Genomic DNA, 21,309 nt, shown 5'->3' with positions numbered 1-21,309 from the left:
CTGTTGGTGAGAACTTTAGGCACATGGTGTTTCTAGCTGCAGAAGAGGCTGCAAAATGCGTCTGTAGTTGGACAGCTGTGTGCCTAGCTAAACTATAGATGGCAATGGGACATCTGTAATTTAAAGGAAGAATGGAAGAACGTATAGTGAGGGACAACAGCATTCTTTGCCACAGAAAGTATGTGTTTGCATGTCTTCCATATTATCTGCTTGACCTTTTTGTGAGATTTATAGGCTATGAATTATACCCTCGGGCAATGGTCTGACTAAAATCTTAATTTTTTTCTACCTATATCAATTGTTTATCTACATTTCTTGTACTAGAAGGTGGAAGAAGGAAGAGAGCCATGGACTCTGAAACATTTAAACCAGAGGGAAGAATAAGAACTTTTAGTAATATTTGTCCAGGCTATTTATTAGAGACCTTTACAAATAAATTTTAATGATAATACTCATTAACATACCTTAAGCAACTTGCTATGTGCCAGGGACTATGGGCATACTGTGCATTATAGCAGGGATGGTCAAACATTTCTGCAAAAGGCCATATAGTATGGGCTTCCCTGGTGGCTCAATGGTTAGGAATCCACCTGCCAATGCAGTGGATACGGTTCGAGCCCTGGTCCGGGAAGATCCCACATGCCGCAGAATAACTGAGCCTGTGCGCCACAACTACTGAGCCTGCGCTCTAGAGCCCGCAAGCCACAACTACTGAAGCCTGTGCACCTGGAGCCCGTGTTCCGCAACAAGAGAAGCCACTGCAATGAGAAGCCCGCGCACCACAACAAAGAGTAGCCCCCGGAGGGCCCCCACAAGCTTCTGGGATCTGCAGGGAGCAGGTGTCTCAGTGACAACTATACTCTGGACTAAATCCTGAATTTGTCTTGTTGGTCAAATGATTAACATCAAAAGCATCTCCAAGAGATTGGCTCAAGATGGCGGAGTAGAAGGACATGCCCTCATTTCCTCTTGCGAGAGCACCGGAATCACAACTAACTGCTGAACAATCATTGACAAGAAGACACTGGAACTCACCAAAAAAGATACCCCACATCCAAAGACAAAGGAGAAGCCGCAATGAGATAGTAGGAGGGGCACAAACACAATAAAATCAAATCTCATAACTGCTGGGTGGGTGACTCACAAACTGGAGAACGCTTATACCACCCACTGGAGTGAAGGCTGTGAGCTCCATGTCGGGCACCCAAACACGGAGGTCAGCAGCAAAAAATTTAAAAAAAAATTTTAAAAAATTAAAATTTTTTTAAAATTAAATTTAAATTCTCTCCACAATTAAAAAAAAAGGCCATATAGTAAATTTTTTTTTGGCTTTTCAGGCCATATAGTCTCTGTTGAAACTACTTAATGCTGCCATTGTCACAAAAGCACGCACAGACAATATGCAAAGGAATGGGCACAGCTGCGTTCCAATAAAGCTTTATTTACAAAAACAGGTTCTAGGCTATTTGGACTGCAGGCCATAGTTGACCCCTGCTTTACAGCATACAAGGAAAATATACTCTGTTATTTTCTCTGCATACTTCTTTATGCAGTTGATGGTACTGCCATTTTCCCAATCTCCAAGAGGGAGATTCAAAATTATGAATGATATTTACATCTTCTCCCACACTGAAAGTATTGCTAAGTCATGTTACCCTTTTTGTCCGCCTTTTGGTCCTTATGTTTCTTTATCCAAGATGGAGAAAATCATTCTTACCAATCTCTGTTGTAAAGTGTCGCATTTTAATTGTTCTGTCTTAACTTGGTTCAACCACATCAGCCCTACTACATCAAGCCTCTTTCCTGATATGTCTAATTCTTTTCATGTCCTTTGATATATATATTATATTGCTACAGTAGAGTCTGGTTGTAACACTAACTTTTCAGTCAATTTTGATATTCATAGGGGTCAAATCATGTTACCTATACCATTAACTACCACCATAAATGTTTAATACAACTAATAATCTTCTATTGCCATGTAACAAATTACCACAAATTTAGTGGCTTCAAACAACATACACTTATTATGTCACAGTTTCTGTAGATCAGGAAATTTGGGCACAGCTTAGCTGGATCCTCTGCTCAGGGTCTCATAAGGCTTCAATCAAGGTGTTGGCTGGGGATGCAGTCTCATCCGAGGCTTGGGGCCCTCTTCCAAGCTCATTTGGGTAGTTGTTAGCAGAATTAATTTCCTTATAGCTGTAAAACTCAGGACAGCTTGCTTCTTGGCAGGAATATCTCTGAGCTCAGGAAAGGCCTAAACTCTCCTTTAAAGGGCTCACCTCATTAGATCAGGCCCACTCAGGATACTCTCTCTTTGATTAACTCAAAAGTCAACTAATTGGGGATCTTAATTATATTCGCAAAATCTCTTCACCTTTCTCATCTAACATAACATAATGACAAGAGTGATAGCCTAATAGATTCACAGGTCCTGACCATACTTTAGGGGAAGGGATCATATAGTGTATATACCATGGGATGAAAATCTTGGAAGCCATATTAAAATTCTGCCTACCACAATAACATAAGATGACTTATGAGACCATGAGTTTGCCCTTCGAAGTCTGTATTTTAAGATACTTTAATACATTAAAAATTCTTATATTAGAAATAATAACAATCTAAACAATGAAAGTATCAAACTGTTGGTACCATTTTTAAGGGTGTGATGTCAACCCTATAATAAGTCTATTATAATAAGTCAGGATGAAACTACCATTTTAGATTAAAATTCTTTTATCTATTATTGGCTTAATGGATTTTAAATTGAGCTGGCAGAAGGGATAGATTTCAAATTAAATTCCATTTGAGCAAATAAAAAAGCATTTATTCATTTCAGCATTTTTCTCTTTATTTTTTTCATAAGTAGAAATTTTATTTGTTCAACCCACATCATTGTATTCTTGAAATATGCCATAGTCCTCTCTTTTTTTTCAGTATCCTTATGGTTGAATTCATGTATTACCACAGAAAGTGACTCAGAATTTGAGAGTTCCTTCCCGTAGCCTAGGATATATGATACTTTGAAATGAAGCTCTTGCTGAAAATAAAGGACTATAATTAAATATAACAGTGAATGGAATGTCAATTCAAACTTAATATCAGGAAAAGCTTCTAAATGGAGTGCTTTGTTGATTTTGGAAGTGTCTTCTGAAAATAGACTGGCTGTTTTATAAAACAGCCTGAATCAAACATTAGCAAATATCCTGTAGGACATATCCTGCTTTTTTGAGCGATGTGCTAACTGACAATGTTCTAACTTCTTTTGCAGATATGAGAACTAGACTTGTTTTGTTTTTTTTTAATTAATTAATTTAGTTAGTTAGTTATTTTTGGCTGTGTTGGATCTTTGTTGCTGCACACAGGCTTTCTTTTTTCTGGTTGCAGTGAGCGGGGGCTACTCTTCCTTGCAGTGCACAGGCCTCTCATTGTGGTGGCTTCTCTTGTTGCAGAGCACGGGCTCTAGGCGTGCGGGCTTCATTAGTTGTGGCACATGGGCTCAGTAGTTGTGGCTCACGGACTCTAGAGCGCAGGCTCAGTAGTTGTGGCGCACGGGCTTAGTTGCTCTGCGGCATGTGGGATCTTCCCGGACCAGGGCTTGAACCCGTGTCCCCTGAATTGGCAGATGGATTCTTAACCACTGAGCCACCAGGGAAGCCCTAGACTTGTTTTTTGAGTTGGAGAAACGAGGGGAATTATATTTCTAGTAGAATTTTGGTAAACTTCTAATCATGGTAATGATTTAAATGATTGTAAAAAGATTAGGAAGCCTCAAATATTACTAAACAAGGATTGTTTATATTCTTCTTTATTCCATTATGAAAGGAATGCTTAAGGTTATAGAGAATTTTTATACAGTCCTGTATGTAAATTCTTTTATTGCTCCTATCTGTCAAAGCTACTCTGATACTGACTTCAGTTAGGCAACTGATATTTTCAGTGGTCTGCCTTCAGCTCCTTTTCAACCATACATGGGTTGTACTATACATATGAAAATAGGGTTACTAACACAGCTTCTCAGGATGCACGTTTTGAATTGTGAGTTTGTGTGCCTTTTTATTTTCAAATACTATGATATATTATTCAAATATATAGTAACATTTAAGTGAGTTATTAGTGTACGTTAGTGGACTGTACTAACAGTCCACATTTTTGTTTGAAATCAAAAAGCTTCAAGTTTAATACTAGTTTTATTCACTAATAGCTAGTGATCTTTAGTGGAACAGTAAACCTCTGAAATGCTTTGTTAAAAAAAGGTTTCTCGAGTCAAAAAACTTAAGAGATAAGCGTTTTAAGAAATGCTTCATACTGTTTCTTTGTCCCAGAGATAAACAGATATAAAATCTCTGAGAAGTCCTGTAGTAAAACTATCCAGTGAACTTGGCTTACCCAAGTATTTCGCATACTTCCTTTGACCACAGAACCTATTTTGACTATAATATTGCCTGGAATTAGTAATCCATAAAAAGCCCTTTGGGAAATACTGCTATAATTTAAATCACTCAAATTTCCCTTAAATCCAGATTCCCTAAGCTTTCCAAGCTAAGTGAACTTCTAGAACTATATTTTTTCTGAACCAAAAGACCAAGAAATTATATTTTCACTTAAATGTTTTATCACTAGACATTTGTCTGCATGTCTAGGGATACAAAAGCTCAGTCAAGAATGATCTGCAATCGCCACTAAAAACAGAGCTCATCAATGAATTTGGTAAAGTTGCAGGATTCAAAGTTAATACACAGAAATCTGTTGCATTTCTATACACTAACAATGAACTATCAGAAAGAGAAATTAAGAAAACAATCCTGGGAGGGGCAATATAGGGGTAGGGATTAAGAGGTACAAACTATTATGTATAAAATAAGCTACAAGGATATATTATACAACATGGGGAATATGGCCAATATTTTATAATAACTATAAATGGAGTAGAACCTTTAAACATTGTGAATCAGTATACTGTACACCTGTAACTTATATAATATTGTACATCAACTATACATCAATTTAAAAAAACATGATGAATTATCACTTCATAAAAAACAAAACAAAACAATCTCATTTACAATCGCATCAAGAAGATAAAATACCTAGGAATAAACTTACCTAAGGAGGAATAAACCTACCTAAGGGAGGTAAATCTACCTTATAGTTTTCTGAGGTGAAACCTACCTCAGAAAACTGTAAGACACTGATGAAAGAAATTGAAGATGATGCAAACAGATGGAAAGATATACTGTGTTCGTGGATTGGAAGAATTAATATCCTTAAAATGACCATATTACCCAAGGCAATCTACAGATTCAATATAATCCCTATCAAAATACCAATGGCATTTTTCACAGAACTAGAGCAAACAATTTAAAAACTTGTATGGAAACACAAAAGACCCTATATAGCCAAAACAATCTTGAGAAAAAACAGCTAGAGCTATCGTGCTCCCTGACTTCAGACTATACTACAAAGCTATAATAATCAAAACAATATGGTACTGGCACAAAAACAGACACATAGATCAATGGAACAGAATAGAGAGCTCAGAAGTAAACCCATGCACTTATGGTCAGTTAATCTACAACAAAGGACGCAAGAATATACAATGGAGAAAAGACAGCCTCTTCAGTAAGTGGTGCCAGGAAAACTGGACAGCTATATGTAAAAGAATGAAATTAGAACATTTTCTCATACCATATCCAAAAATAAACTCAAAATGGATTAGAGACCTAAATGTAAGCCATAAACCATAAAACTCCTAGAAGAAAACATAGGCAGAACACTCTTTGACATGAATTGTAGCAATGCTGTTTTGAATCTGTCTCCTAAGGCAAAGGAAACAAAAGCAAAAATGAACAAATGGGACCTAATTAAACTTAAAAGCTTTTGCACAGCCAAGGAAACCATTGACAAGACGAAAAGACAACCTACTGAATGGGAGAAAATATTTGCAAATGATATGACTGATAAAAGATTAATATCCAAAATATATAACAACTCAGTGCAAAAAAACCCCCAAACAACCCGATTAAAAAATGGGCAGAAAACCTGAAAAGACATTTATTCGAAGAAGACATACAGATGGCAAACAGGCACATGAAACAGGCTCGACATCACTAGTCATCAGAGAAATGCAAATCAAAACCACAATGAGATAGCACCTCACATCTGCCAGAATGACTATCATCAAAAAGACCACAAATACAAATGTTGGTGAGGATGTGGAAAAAAGGGAACTCTTGTACACTGTTGGTAGGAATGTAAATTGGTGCAGCCACTATGGAAAACAGTATGGCGGTTTCTCAAAAAATTAAAAATAGAATTACAATATGATTCAGCAATTCCAACTGGAATTGCCCAACTCCTGGGTATATATCTAAACAAAATGAGAAACACTAATTCGAAAAGATACATGCACTCCAATGTTCATAGCAGCATTATTTATAATTGCCAAAATATGGATGCAACCTTAGTGTCCATTAACAGATGAATGGATAAAGAAGATGTAGTGTGTGTGTATATATGTGTGTGTGTGTGTGTGTGTATACACACACACACACATACATACACACACACAATGGAATAGTACTCAGCTCTAAAAAGAATAAAATTTTGCCATTTGCAACAACATGAATGGACCTGGAGGGTGTTACACTTAGTGAAATAAGTCAAACAGTGAAAAACAAACACTGTGATATCACTTATATGTGGAATCTAAAAAATAAAACTAATGAATCTGACAAAAAAGAAACAGACTCACAGATATAGAGAACAAACTAGTGCTTACCAGTGGGCAGAGGGAAGGGAAAGGGGCAAGACAGACATAGGGAATTAAGAGGGCAAACTACTACATATAAAACAAATAAGCAGGCTTCCCTGGTGGCGCAGTGGTTGAGAGTCCGCCTGCCGATACAGGGGACATGGGTTCCTGCCCCGGTCTGGGAAGATCCCACATGCCGCGGAGCGGCTGGGCCCGTGAGCCATGGCCACTGAGCCTGCGCGTCCGGAGCCTGTGCTCCGCAACGGGAGAGGCCACAACAGTGAGAGGCCCGCGTACCGCCAAAAATAAATAAATAAATAAATAAATAAATAAATAAATAAGCTATAAGGATATATTGTACAAAATGGGGAATATAGCCAATATTTTATAATAACTATAAATGGAGTATAATCTATAAAATTTTTGAATCACTATATTGTATACCTGAAACAAATATAATATTGTAAATCAACTATACCTCAATTAAAAAAAAGAATGGTCTGCAATGCTTCATACCTGTAAGTATAATTACACTCAGTTTCTGCAAACTTAGTGTCACTGCTATTCTTTTTTTTAACTTTTCTCATTAACTGCCTTTATTTTTTTTTCAGGGGAACACTATTTAACCTCTTGGTAATTTTAATTAGCGAGCCTCAGATTCCAAAATCTTGTCCTGTGCTTGACATCCAGTTGGTGGCTGATTCAGCTTTAGTTGAGATGTCTTTTGATGCTGAGGTGAGATGAGAATTTTGGAATAGACTAACTACAATATATAGGAGTTCTGGGTTCTTCTATGTGGACCTTGACATCGTAGAGTATAGAAAGATAATTAAATCAAAGAGTAAATACGTTGTTATTAATCTCAAAATTTAGATAGCTATTCTGTCAATATTACTATTATATCCATTTTATATGTTTTAAAGTATGCATACTAAGAAAAATTATTATTCTTTATACATTAGATAAATCTGTTTATATTTGTCTCTATATAAAATATTTACATATATAATTCCACAGCAAGGGTCTAAGGGGTAAAAAAGCACTGTCTTAGAGATTTTAGGAATAACGTTCTTGCCTTTGTTTACCATTTCCTTACCTAAGTAGTGCAAACTTAGTTACTTATTTTTCTAAAGTTTTACTAAAACATTAGACATATCAAAGTGCCTATAATGCACTTATTCTGAGAGAATAAATCAGGTTATTATTAGTTTATTTTGAGTAGGCCAACACAGAATTTCTTTAAAGGATGGGACATGATTTCATAGTTGTTGAACATACAATTAGAGTTATGTTTTAGAAAACTCTTAAATTCACTCATTCATTCAATAAATATTTATTGAGCATCTGTTATGAGCTAAACAGTGTGCTAGGCAGTGGGGTCCAAACGAGAAGCAAAATAGACACAATCTCTGCCCTCATTAGTTTAGAGTCGAGTTGGATAGACAGATGTTAGTCAAATATAACATCAATGTGTTATAGCAGACTGTATACAGAGCGTCTATGATACCAATATCAACAGTGGAGTGAGGGAATTAGGGATGAAAGAGGAGGATGGAAGCAAGACTGACAGACAGAGGTGTTAAGAAGCTAGTGCTGTAGTTCAGGTGAGGGATGATATGGGCAAGAAGGAAGCCTTCCTTGACCCCTAAACAAAACTAGGCTTTCTTTTTAGAGCTCTCCTACCTTCTTGTGTTTTTCTTTCAGAGCCCTTGTCTCAGTTTGTAACTATGCAATTTATGTGATTATTAGACTGATGTCTGTTCCCCACTAGACTGTATGTTCCATGAGGGCAGGAACCATGTCTCTTGTTACTCTCCATTAGTACAGTACAGTACTCCAACTAGTACAGTGTCTGATGCATGTTTGTTGAATAAATAAATGAAAAAAAGGGATAGTAGTTGTGAAGAGGAAAGATTCCAGAAATTTTTAGGAAACTGAGTTGATAAGTTGATGGGAAGATAAAGAGTTAAGATTAGATGACTTGTAGATTCTGGCCTGGGTGACAGATAAGAATTACAACAAGAAGAGTAGGTTTAAAGGGGAAATAATGAGCTTGGTTTTGGATTAGTTTATTTGATTTGCCTTTGATATTTCCATATGAAAATATTTAGTGGGCAGTATAGATAGGTCTGAATTTCCTGTTTTTGGATCTGCTGACCTTTTGCACCTGGGCTATTAGTGAAGCCATGAGCAAATCATATAAATTCTGGTTCCAAGGTCTAATAGAGTGGGAGATTTCAAAATAGAGCTCTTCCTTGCAAAGAATTCCGCCAGGGAAAATGTGTTGGCCTGTAGCATGCCTACAGGCACAGTTCTTTCTCATGCACCAAGTGGCCTATGGGCTAGAAGACAGCTTCACCAACTGTTTGGATTTCTTGAGAACAACAGCAACAAAATGTCTCTAACCCTATACTTACCCATACCACAGAAGGAGTTATCCTTCAAGATGGGCATAAGACTAAATTCCCCAGAGAATCTCCCACTTTAATTCTGGGGAGCAAATTTCTACATTCTTGAAAGGAAGCAGGGTTGCTGATCTGAATGATTTTGCAAATTAAGTGTGCAATTTTTTTTGTGTTAGTATTCTGTAGGACCTTGTATCTTCTTTCCCTGACCTACTTTCTTAGCCATTATTAAATGTGCACTCATTTTATGAGAGCCACTTTTTTGAGAATGACTGAATCAAACAGAACAAGAAAATTAACCACACTAATATTTTTTGTTGATCATAAATTCTTTTATAAATACTTAAAGAGAACCAGGAGAAATGATCATTTTCTGGCTCTGCCAATGATATTGCATTGATTACTATTTAAAATTCTAGTTACAGAAGCTTATCCTGGAATATACAGATACAGCTACAGCACTTTTATATGAGATACTTCTTGTCTTTCAGCAGGTACGTTTTTATTATACATACTATATTGTGTGATTATTATATATGTCATGACTATCATATGATATATATATTATATGATTAATAATATACCTTAAAAATGTTTGTATTAGAGATAATCTCCAAAATTGGTTGATTTAAATGATAGTACTGCTTTTGCTCTTAAGTGTTCATCTAGCTTATTTTCCTAAATACTGATTTTAAAGATTTGATTAATCAGGATAAAATGTATTTGAGAATGAATATCTTTTTAGGTATCTTTTTAAAACTTGAACTTCATGAATATAACTTGTTTATTTCCTTGAATCTTTTAGGGAAATCTTGGATTGGGGTCATCAAAGTTTGCTATTAGCTGGATGATGTCCTTTCTACAAAGTCGTCCTCCCATAGTAAGTACGTAGAAGCAGAAACAAAACTACCACTCAAGGCTAATGAAACAGATGCTCTTGTGCTTAATTAATAAAACAAAATTTCTCTGTAAGTAGTCAAGTTTATAAAACAGAAGAAAAGGTAAATTTGATGATTTTATTAACCAAAATAAAATGTTTTTATATTTGGGGCCTGAATGTTTAAGGTACTGAAATGACATCTTAAACATGATCTTTATTTAATGAAAAGCCCTAAGATATATGCAGAAAACAGAATATTAAAATACTGGCTGTATAATTAAGTGAAAAAAATGAACATTTATCTTAAACACTGAGTGTGAGTTGGCAAGTACGAATATAACACTTTTAATACTCGGGCCACTCTGCCCTGGCAGCCACCATCCTGGTCTGTAATATCACCATCTCTCTCCTTGGCACTATAATTGCATCTACATGGTCTGTCCTATCTTCTCACCGGACTACAGTCAGAGGAACCAATGCAAAATAAAAATCTGATTATGTCATCCCTTGCTTTAAATCTCTCGTAATAAAGAAAGATATAACAAATAAAGACTAAACTTCCTAATATGGCCGACAAGGCTGTACATATTATGACCCTACAGCCTCATCAGTTGCCTCACTCTTCCATGTCGTTCTCATACCCACTGCTCACCCCCAACACCCCCAACTCCGTCACAGGATCTTTACCATTCCCTTGGTCTGCCCTCCTCAAACGCTTTCCCTTCCCTTTTCCACCTAGTTAACCCCTACTTGTCCTTCAGGCCTCAGTGCCCCTTCCTGGTGCAGGGTTGGGGGGATGATTCTCTCACCTCTGACTAGGTAAGATTCCCCCATTATGGGCACACAATCATAGCATGGTGTCTTCTTCCTTTTCTTCATAGAACTTGTCACTGTTGCAGTCACATGTGTTTGTGTTATTATTTGGTTCTTTCTTGTGGTAGCCATTAGTGTCCACACATATTCTGGCTCTCTCTCCTTCCAGGCACGTAGTAGGAGCGTACATCCTTCCCCACTTGAAATTAGGTAGCTCTCTGTTTTTGCTTTGGCCAATGGAATCTGAGCAGAAGTAACCTACGTCACTTCTTGCACAAAGGTTTAGGAGCCAGTGCATGCTTCCCTGGCTTCCTTTTTCCTTCTGGCACGGTGACTGGCAACACTCCATATGGTCCTGAGTGACTACAATGAGCAGAACCCCCTACTGACCCTTAAGGGACATACAGTGTGAGCAAATAATAAACCTTTGTTGTATTAAGCAAAGCACTGATGTTTTGCGAGATTTGTTACCACAGCATAACTTAGTCTATCATGATTGATACAATGTCTTTCTCCCCAAACAGACTCCAGGTGCCAGTAAGGGTAGGAGCTATGTCTGTTGTGCTAGGCACACAATAGATGCTAAATAAAATATCTGCTGAATTAATTCTAATAAAGGCTTTATCCCCTAATCTCTTTTCATGTCCCCAAACTTCCTTTCCCTTTATTCATTCATGTATTTGTCTATTCAATCAACATAGATTTAAATGGAAAACTTTTCAAAAGGTAGTAACCCAAACTAAATTTTCGTTCCTAATGGAGGATTTGACACGTGGTATTATGTTCTCTTTCCATATATGAAGATGCCTCTCTTAACCATCAGTGATTTTCTGCTTTGAGGTATTTTTCTAAAGTGATGTTGAGTCTGTCCTAGGGAATCTAGATTATCTTGCCAGATCTCTGTGACATGTTTCCAAAAACTTGGCTGGAGGCAGAGGGTACACTTGTCAGTAGTACAGCCAATTACCTTATACAGAGACTGAACCCAAGAACTTGGCTCCTTTAGCAGCACATAGACCCCAACCAATCTCGGGCCCACTTCAGAGTGCTGTACAGTTATAGTCATTCCCAGCCCAGAAGCTCTTATGTGCAAGATGCAAAACCCTTCCTTTTTCTGTGCGGTGGTTCCAGACGGGGTCCTAAAAACTACAAGCAACAGGAAAGTTTCCTTATCAACCTCTAGGGTTGGTTCACCAAAGGAACTGAGTTGATTATGAGCCCAGACTGTGACCATAAAGCATGTCAGGATGAAAGATGGCAAAAGGACCACTAACACTGTTTAAAGCTTTGGTATTAACCCATTTCTAAAGAGTCTGGATAGAAATAGACCACTTTAGAGAAACTTGCAAGCAAGGAACCTGTTGGGATCATTGAATACACCATCCCAGTCAGTGCTGGCTGATTCTCTTACTTGGGCGGAGCAAGATGCTAAAGAAATTAAAAATTTAATCCCCATATAGCCATTGCTTTGTTTCCCTGCCTCAGACTCTCTGACCTCAATCTGCGTTTGCCCGACACAATACCTAGTCAATATGTGTAAATGGATCTGAATTGCGGAAACCTCACTTCAAATCACCTGCCCTACTTAGGAATGGTCTGTAGCAACATCTATAGAAAAGGCCACATTTATTGGTACTAATTTAAGGGGCATCCAGAATGACCTGCTTACTAGAGCCTGAAAGAGCACTAGCTTTCCTTTCTGTTTTTTTACAGTAGCCTAAATTTATACTTCCAATGCTCTCCTTCCACTTTGGAGCCAAACTTCTTTGACAGTCAGTACTAGTTCTGACCCTGCCTGTAGGGGGGCAATTGGTAAGCCCAATTGGTCTATGGTCTGGTGCTCTCTGAGTACCATTTCAATAAGAAATAGCACAATGCAAGGGCATTGGTGTAAGGGTGGTGAGGACCTCAGCCTAGATTTATAGTTGAGATTCCAGCTGAAGTAGGTGCTCTTACAGGTGTCATGCAGCCTACATGTAACTGCATTCTCCTTGTCTAGATTACTTTTGTGGCCAGAATTGTGAAACGAGTGGTGAAGGGGCTTTCAGCTTCATTTCAGCTGCTAAGTCCTGGCCAAGCAGTTCTGTTATACCAGCAGTTTTACATCCTCAAGAGCTGCCTGCAGTACAGCAAGACTTTAGCTGAGTATATTAGGAATGACTACAGAGAAGAATTCAGGTAAGAAAAAGTCGGAATCTTATCTGCAGTAAAATCCACTCATTTCTGATTTTCATGCAAAACTACAACACTGCCCAATATTTAGAAGATGAAGTGACAAAGGGAAATTCTAATTTTTGTTTTTAATAATATTTTACTTTGATAAAATAGTTACCTTACTGTGGTACGGTAGGATTTGGGGGAGGGGGGCGGGTGGTGCTCTAAGAACCATTGCCACCTGAAGCACATTCCCAGGCCAAAGAAGGCTAGTTCACTAGTCTTTTCATCAAACCTCTCTCTGAAGAACTGTTTCTCCCTCATTGTCTTGATTTCAACCAGCATCTATCTCACAGAATCATGTTAATGATTTTAACATGCTGTGAGTAATGGAAAGTAACCAACCCCACTAAAGGAGGCAATATATTATGGGTTGTGAATTAACTGAGTCACTGGGAGAGAAAAATAATTGATAAAGGAGGAACGATGAATGCAGTTATTAGGGTTTATTTTGTTTGTTTGTTTCATTTACCCCTCTCTTACTCTCCATAACAAAATAGTAAGAAAGAACATTAGCAAGCCTTTGTTTCATTAGTCAGCTTGTCCTGCACCTCGGGGGTTCCTACTTCTATTTATAGCCTGCCAAAACCAAACGCACTTAGCCATACACCCCTGCCTTAGCACCTATCAAGGAAAAAAACCCTAGGTTGTGTCTAACTTAAGATGAAAAGGGTGCAGCAGGCATAGCTTTGCTACCAGTTTGGATGGAGACATACAAGGATGTGGAGGCATATATTATGGCCTAAAGATTTGCTTTAAAAAATGTTACCGTCCAACTGTGGATCCTGTTTTTCCTCCATGTGGTTTTACACCATAGGTTCCACTCTGGCTCCCATAAAAGAGTTTTGTTGGGCCCACTCTGAGGTGGTGCACGCAACCCAATTTTTTCCTCACTTTTTTTGAGGTAAAATTCATATAGCATGAAATTCACCATTTTCAACATTTTAAAGTGTGCAACTCAGTGGCTTTTAATACATTTCACAATGTTGTGCAACCATCACCCCTATCTAATTGCCAAACATTTTCATCACTCTTTCATCACAAAGAAACCTGTTACCCATGAAGCAGTCACACCCCAGGCCCTGGCAACCACTAATCTACTTTCTGTCTCTGTGGATTTGCCTATTCTAGACATTTCATACAAATATAATCATACAACATATGGCCTCTGTGTCTGGCTTCTTTCACTTAGCATGATGTTTTCAAGGTTCATCCATGTTGTAGCATGGATCACACAAACGAATTTTTAAAAAATAGTTATGCACATTTAAAAATCAGAACAATGGCAAAAATAGTGTCACATGCCTACATGACAATAGTTGGTCAGGGCTCAAAAGCAGCTACCTTCTTAGGTAGATCACGCACTGTTTAGTTTGCCACCGTCTCCTCTCTCTGTCCTTACTCTTACCGTTCCTCCTACTATGTTATCTGTGGGCATTTAGGTTTGTGATCCTTGTTTTTACACAAGTGACTTTCAACCTGCCCTGCATAGAATCAGTAGAGAGACTATTAAAAAATACTGATACCCAGGTCTCACATGGAGAAGTTCTGTTCAGTTTGTCTGGGGTTGCGCCTCGGCATTGACATTTAAAATGAACTGTCCGGATGATTCCAATGTGCATCCAGGGTTGACAACTAATCTTTGAAGCCATCCGAGAGGCTGGCTAAAGATTTTCTTACTTTTGTCTCTTCCCTGGCCTTTGCTATATAGTTGCCCCTTGAACAATGTTGTGGTTAGGGGCGCCAACCCCCATGCAGTTGAAAATCCACATATAACTTTTGACTCCACCCAAATTTAACTACTAATAGCCTATTGCTGACCAGAAGCCATTCTGATAACATAAAGTTTATTAACACATATTTTATTAACACATATTACTAACACATATTAACACATATTTCTATAAGTCTTGCTCACGATGTTCTAGACATATATTTTTGTATACATTGAAAAAAATCCAAGTATAAGTGGACCCATGCAGATCAAACCCATGTTGTTCAAGGGTCAACTGTACTCTTACTGAGGCCGTGGGGACGAACTCTCCTCTTCCCTCTTGATTTGGCCCTAGTGGTCACCCCAGCTTGACTCATTTCAACTCCCTGCTATGTACAGCCTGAGAAAACAAGAGGCAGGAGCCTCAGCTCACCCTGTGGTGAGGACAGTCCTGGCTTCCTTATTAATGCTTTGATAACTGATACATTATTAATGCAATTCGCTTTGCTGAAGCAAAGTGCTTCAATGAGCTGAAAGGTATACATATCAGAGGTCTTCTAGGTCACAAATGGGGGAGATTGGAGGGCTAAAAATGCTGCAGGTTAGACTCCCACACCCAACAACGCTACGCCAGTAAGTGTGTACGTACTGTGACCAGTGTGAGAAGTCTTGCTTTTAAAGCTCTCTATTTTGTTTCGTTTTATGATTTGCAGGTACTTTATTCACATGCCAGCCTTGGGAAAAAGGCTCCCATTATGTTACCCTATTACCCAACCTACCACTCAACTTTTTCATGAAGTTCTGAAATTGGTTGAACAGAAACAATGTGTGAAATGTTAATAAGAGTGTAAAATGTGAATTGGGAGTCAACTTAATATTTATGAGAAACATTTTTTGATTTAATATCCAGCTATTCCTGTGTCCTATAAACAAAGATTTTATTTGAAGGTTCCATCAATACCTCTCTAAGAGAAGTGTTTAAAGTTTTTAATCTGCTACAAAAAAGAAACTGTTTAAATACACTGACATACATAAAGTGGGGTGAAAGACTAGCATTCTTCTAAAAGAAAAAGTTTCTAAAGACATAAAGGAAACAGAAACCCAGGAAGAGCAAATGTAGAAAGTGCAGGCTGATGAGTTTTGTTGTCTAATAATGGTGAGTGGCATGAAGCCACTGAAATATCCAAAGATAAATTGTTGTGGGGAGTATAAATTACAAAGTGATCACATTAGAGAAATGCTGGGCAATAGGATGCTACCCTCCTTTTCCACCTGTAAAAATTCTAGTGACATAAGTATTCATGGAAGAACAAGCAGAAGAATACAGGCATAGCTATAAGGAAGGTCAGTTCCTCATTTATCATGGGGAAAGAAGCTTGGATTTTCTTCAACAGCACTGAATGCATTCTGCCACTCTGTTTCAGGCACCTGGGGGCTAATGTGAACAGTTTCTATGAAAGAGAAACTGTCTATTAGCAGTTAAGGCTCTTCCAGTTGTTTAAAAAATGTCTTCACTATATCTTATGGTAATAAGCTAATTTAATCCAACAAAACCCTTAACTTTGGCATCCCTGTGGAGCTACTGAATTTGGGCTTTTAAGAACTTAGGAACTGGGTCCTCCATTCAACTTACAACTTAAGGGAGGATCAGAGAAAAATCCACCACCAAAGAAAGAGCTCCCAAGCCAGAACTGCCTGTGCTGTTCAGTGGAGAGAGAATTAAACTCACTCAGGACATCTTATTTCTGGTTCTGGCTAAGCCACTAATCTGCTGTTTGACTTGGAAAAAGTCAGGTCTCCTTTCGGGGCCTCCTCTGCTATGTGGAAGGGTAAGGCTAGATGTTCTCCAAGTTCTCTTCCAACTCTAACATTCTCTGCCTGTGATGAGACACTTCTTAACACTCTGTAATGGGGTAGTGTATTCCTGTGCACCCTGGCTCAGTGGATGATTTCACATTGATTTCAACAATCCTGCTTTCTTTGGACTAAACATTTCCCTTCTGGCTGTCATCAGCATTGCTCTAGAAAGTGTCCAAGGCTTCTGCACTGTTACCCATCCAGGACTATAAGTCTTCTACTTTCTAATCTGGGGACAGAAAGGGGAGCAAAATGGTGTTTATGAGTGTCCTGGGCTGTTAGACGAGGGATTATTCCCAAGGGATGGTTAATCAGAAGAAGATTCTCAAGACAAAGGCAAGCAGCACTTGAAACTGGACAAACGATGGACAGTGGGCTGACTACTGGTGAATGTGGAGCCTGCAGAATGACGAGAGGACCAACTCAGCTCTGCCTCAGCGTCTAGGCAGTGCCCTGGCTCTGAGCAAGTAGCAGTGAGGCTCTGGAGAGAACTTGGGGTCTCTTTCCCATGGGCCTTCTTGTCCACGTTGCTTCTCCTCTCCCACTGTTCCCTTCACTCTGAAAGCATACTTTATCTCATCTCTGGGAGCAAAAACTCTATCCGAATGTACCTCAATCTTTCCATGTAGGGCTTAGTCAGTAGCTTTTTTGAAAGCTAATGGTTGAATATTTGTTGTCTTGATTTTCTTATGACACATGGCTAATCATTTACACAGTCTGGGAGAAGAGGGAAAACCCAGAAATTAATACTTTGAAGGGGTATCCTGCCACAATTCTTTCCTACTATGTGTTTTTTGCATTATTGCCAAAGCCAAGAAAATTACTAAATAATCCATCTCTATTAGTGATCAGACACATTTGATTGACTAAATATTGATTTAGACCACAAAATAATTATTTTTCAGGGAAACTAATTGTAGAAAAACTTTGAATATGAAAATCACATATGTAACTTTTTTTTTTTTTTTTTTTTTTGCGGTACGCGGGCCTCTCACTGTTGTGGCCTCTCCCGTTGCGGAGCACAGGCTCCAGACGTGCAGGCTCAGCGGCCATGGCTCACGGGCCCAGCCGCTCCGCGGCATGTGGGATCTTCCCGGACCGGGGCATGAAACCGTGTCTCCTGCATTGGCAGGCGGACTCTCAACCACTGTGCCACCAGGGAAGCCCACATATGTAACTTCTGAAGAATAAAAAGGATCACCAAAAGGACCACCACACACAGCCAGTTCTCAGGTTGGGTTCAAGATTCTGGACTCTCTGGCCACCTTTATAATACAAGGATTGCCACTAAGAGTGAACTCATAGTAATTAGCTCTACCATTATATATACAGGGGTTTTGAGGTCAAAGAGCTGAGTTTAAATCCCAACTCTGCACTACTGGACCTTGGGAAGTTACTTAACATCTCTAAGTTTTGGTCAAAACAAGGGTATAACCTATCTCATAGGGTTGTTAGATTTAAATGAAAAGATGTTGATAAAGCACATAGCATGGCATGTGGAAGTAGTAAGGATGCAGTACTTATTATTATTAAAATACTATCAAAGCTGGCTGAGAACTTAGAGATTTATAAGTACTACCCTTATTTTTTGGACCAATTTGGGGAATAGCTACTATACTCAGCCCCTAATCCATACATTACTGAAGAACAGATTCATTTCACTATTAAACTGAAAATTCAATTTTATATTAGCAGGAGTGTGATTTAATTAAGTGACTATTTCTACTGCTCACCACCAAGGACCACTGACGCTAACTGACATTCGCAATGCAAGAGCTATGTGGGAAATATTCTTCCCACGAGTGGACAGAAATCTTTTCAGTCCTGTAAACTTTTTTTTCACCTTAGATTTAAATAGTTAATTACTAACTAATCAAACAGACATAGCCATTCTGTCCTTATAGAGTTCCTAATTGATTCACAGGTACTGTTAGAATAAATATATGAAGAGTTTCTTTATTTTACTGAAATATAGATAACCTAGAAACTATGTAAAGAGGGAAAAGCTTGAAGTCCCTATAATTAATAACATATTTTACTTATTTCCATACTGACTCTCCCTCACTGGTAGTACCACTTTTCATACTGTACAGAGATGCTTGAGAGTATGGTATTAAATGTGCTATAAGGCAGTTGATAAAAGTGGTCACAGCTTGTTGACTGGTAATATGCTCCGGCTAGCGGCATTATATTTTTTCTGAGGTTAGAATCACTTGTTTTATATTTAATGTTTTTGTATAGTAGAGACATTAGGTGATAAATGTGGAAGAGAAGCTGGAAATTTCTTGAAGAAATGAATTTGATGGGAATTTTTGAGCAACCTTTAATAGTGTTAACTCACTGTCTGATTTCTCTTTGTTCATCGTATTTACTTCTAAAATGCAATACTGACTTGTAAGGTCCACTTGGATTTGGCTCTCTGTAGGAGGGCGACAGTCAGCAATTTTTCATCCCATCAGACCAAGCACTCTGTGTCTGTATATCTGTCTTTTGGATCTGAAGCTTTTCACGTTTAGGGGAAGGCCGCATGCCTCTGGCTGAAAATCTGGGTGGTGTAACTTTGTGACCAAGAGTCCAGATGCTATGTCAGAAAGACCTTGTTTTGATTCTTGCCTGCCTACTTACTTGTCATCAGACTTTTGGCAGGTTATGTAACTCAGAACTTCCATTTTATCAATCATATGTTAATGAAAGCCTATCTTAAGGGTTTTGTGAATATTCATTCACTTATATATAAATAAATAGTTCTATGGCCAGTAAATACAGAGACAAACCATATGGCATTGCCATTTTCAAGTTCAAAATTGTCAATATCTGTAATTTCATATGGTTCAAACAAATAAAATCCCCTCAATAAATGGTAGCAATTATCCTAACAGAAACACTAACTTGCTTTAAGAACTTATACTTTAAATACACGTCATTAATTCTAATTTCCCAGATAGCATGGCACTTTGTTATAATGTGGCTTATTCTTGCACAGATTTGGGTGAACCTTAAATCATATAGTTCAATTACAAATTATTGAGTGGGCATAATATAATTAAACATGCTCAAATGTAATTTAAAATTTTCTTCCTTGCCTTCCCCCAAAATAAATAAATCTGTTCTTCCACCAGTCTCCTCCTCCTCAGTGAATTGTACTTCATTCACGCTACTACTCAAAAGAGACAGTTGGGAGACCTCTGTGTTTTCTCCATTCTCTTCATTCTCCAAACGCAATCCGTCAACAGTGCTTATTGGAAATTCCTTCAAAATATATGAGTAATCTACTGACTTCCCATAGTTACTACTACTCATGTCCAAACCTCCATCACCTACTACAATAAACTATTTAGTCACCCTGCTTTCACCCTTGACCCCTACAATCATTTCTCAAAAAGGAGAGTGGACTGTTCTTTTGAACAAGGAAATCAATACAACTGATGACTTAAAACCTTCCCTTTTCTTCCCATTACCTAAGATGAAATCCAAAGTCCTTACCATGGCTTTCAGGGACCTTCATGACCTGGCCTCTGACTACCTCTGTGACCTAATCCAATCACTCTTCTCACTCGCTGCTCCCTGAACAAACCGGCCTTTGTGGTTTTCCTTCAAATCTCCAAGTTGTTCAAGCCCTGGACATTTGACTAGCAAATGCTTTTACCCCACAACTTCAAATGTCACTTCAGGGCTTCCCTGGTGGCGCAGTGGTTGAGAGTCCGCCTGCCGATGCAGGGGACACGGGTTCGTGCCCCAATCCGGGAAGATTCCCACATGCCGCAGAGCGGCTGGGCCCGTGAGCCATGGCCGCTGAGCTTGCGCGTCCGGAGCCTGTGCTCCGCAACGGGAGAGGCCACAACAGTGAGAGGCCCGCGTACCGCAAAACAAACAAACAAAAACAATGTGATGATTTGATATTCTTATACTCTGTGAAAGGATTCCCCCCCTCAAGTAAATCCATCCCTCACATCACATATTTATCTTTTTTTTGGGGGGGGACCATTTAAGTTCAACTCTCTGAGCAAATTTCAATTATATAATACAGTGCTATCAACTATGGTCACCATGTTATACATTAGATCCTCAGACCTTATTCACCTTATAATTGAAAGTCTGTACCCTTCAAAGTTTGGAGAAGTACCAACCTCTCCCTATTTCCCCTACCCCACAGCCCCTGGCAACTACTTTCTATTCTCTGTTTCTATGAGCTTGACTTTTTAAGAAATAAAGTGTTGTTTTAAGCCTCTAAGTTTTGGAGTGGTTTATTATGTAGCAACAGATAAAACAAGAACACTTTCATTTATTTTAAATAAAATTTTACAACACTATATCAATGTTAAGGTAATTCCAAATTAAATAATTCACCACAATCAGGCACTTTAACCAGCATAAGTATTTTACTTGTCTATATGTTCTTCTAGCTTTTTTCTACATTGTTAAAATCATATAAATTTTCCCTTTTGTCACTTTAAATGGATTTGATAGCATCTACAGAGTTCTCCCAGTCTTTTTAAAATGGAATTTATATCTGTATAGACACAACAGGGTCCACACTGTCACTGTCCCTTACTGGGAAGGGGCCTTTGGAATCACACAGCGCAAATAACGGCTGAGCACTTAAGTGCTGATAGTGTATGATGAACACCAAGCAGACTCAGCTTGCTTCTGCCCTCAACCCTTCCCC

At 38.4% G+C, this 21,309-nt stretch overlaps 1 protein-coding gene across 1 annotated transcript in view; it reads left to right on the top strand.

Moving 5' to 3' along the window:
* LOC309968427 (uncharacterized protein C12orf56 homolog) overlaps window positions 1-15,626 on the top strand; it is a gene marked incomplete at both ends in the record, with an annotated part of 57,195 nt that extends 41,569 nt beyond the window's left edge. Inside the window, 5 exon segments of the mRNA XM_082849686.1 lie at window positions 7,372-7,495; window positions 9,585-9,659; window positions 9,971-10,045; window positions 12,858-13,036; window positions 15,500-15,626. Of these exon segments, the coding sequence (XP_082705812.1) occupies window positions 7,372-7,495; window positions 9,585-9,659; window positions 9,971-10,045; window positions 12,858-13,036; window positions 15,500-15,626 (580 nt within the window).
* Window positions 15,627-21,309: the final 5,683 nt, after the last annotated feature.

This window comes from Leucopleurus acutus (genome assembly GCF_964270905.1).
Source record: "Leucopleurus acutus genome assembly, chromosome: 11".
Taxonomy (NCBI): Eukaryota; Metazoa; Chordata; class Mammalia; order Artiodactyla; family Delphinidae; genus Leucopleurus; species Leucopleurus acutus.
Note: the sequence above shows the minus strand (reverse complement) of the source record. Positions and strands in the feature narration are given on the sequence as shown.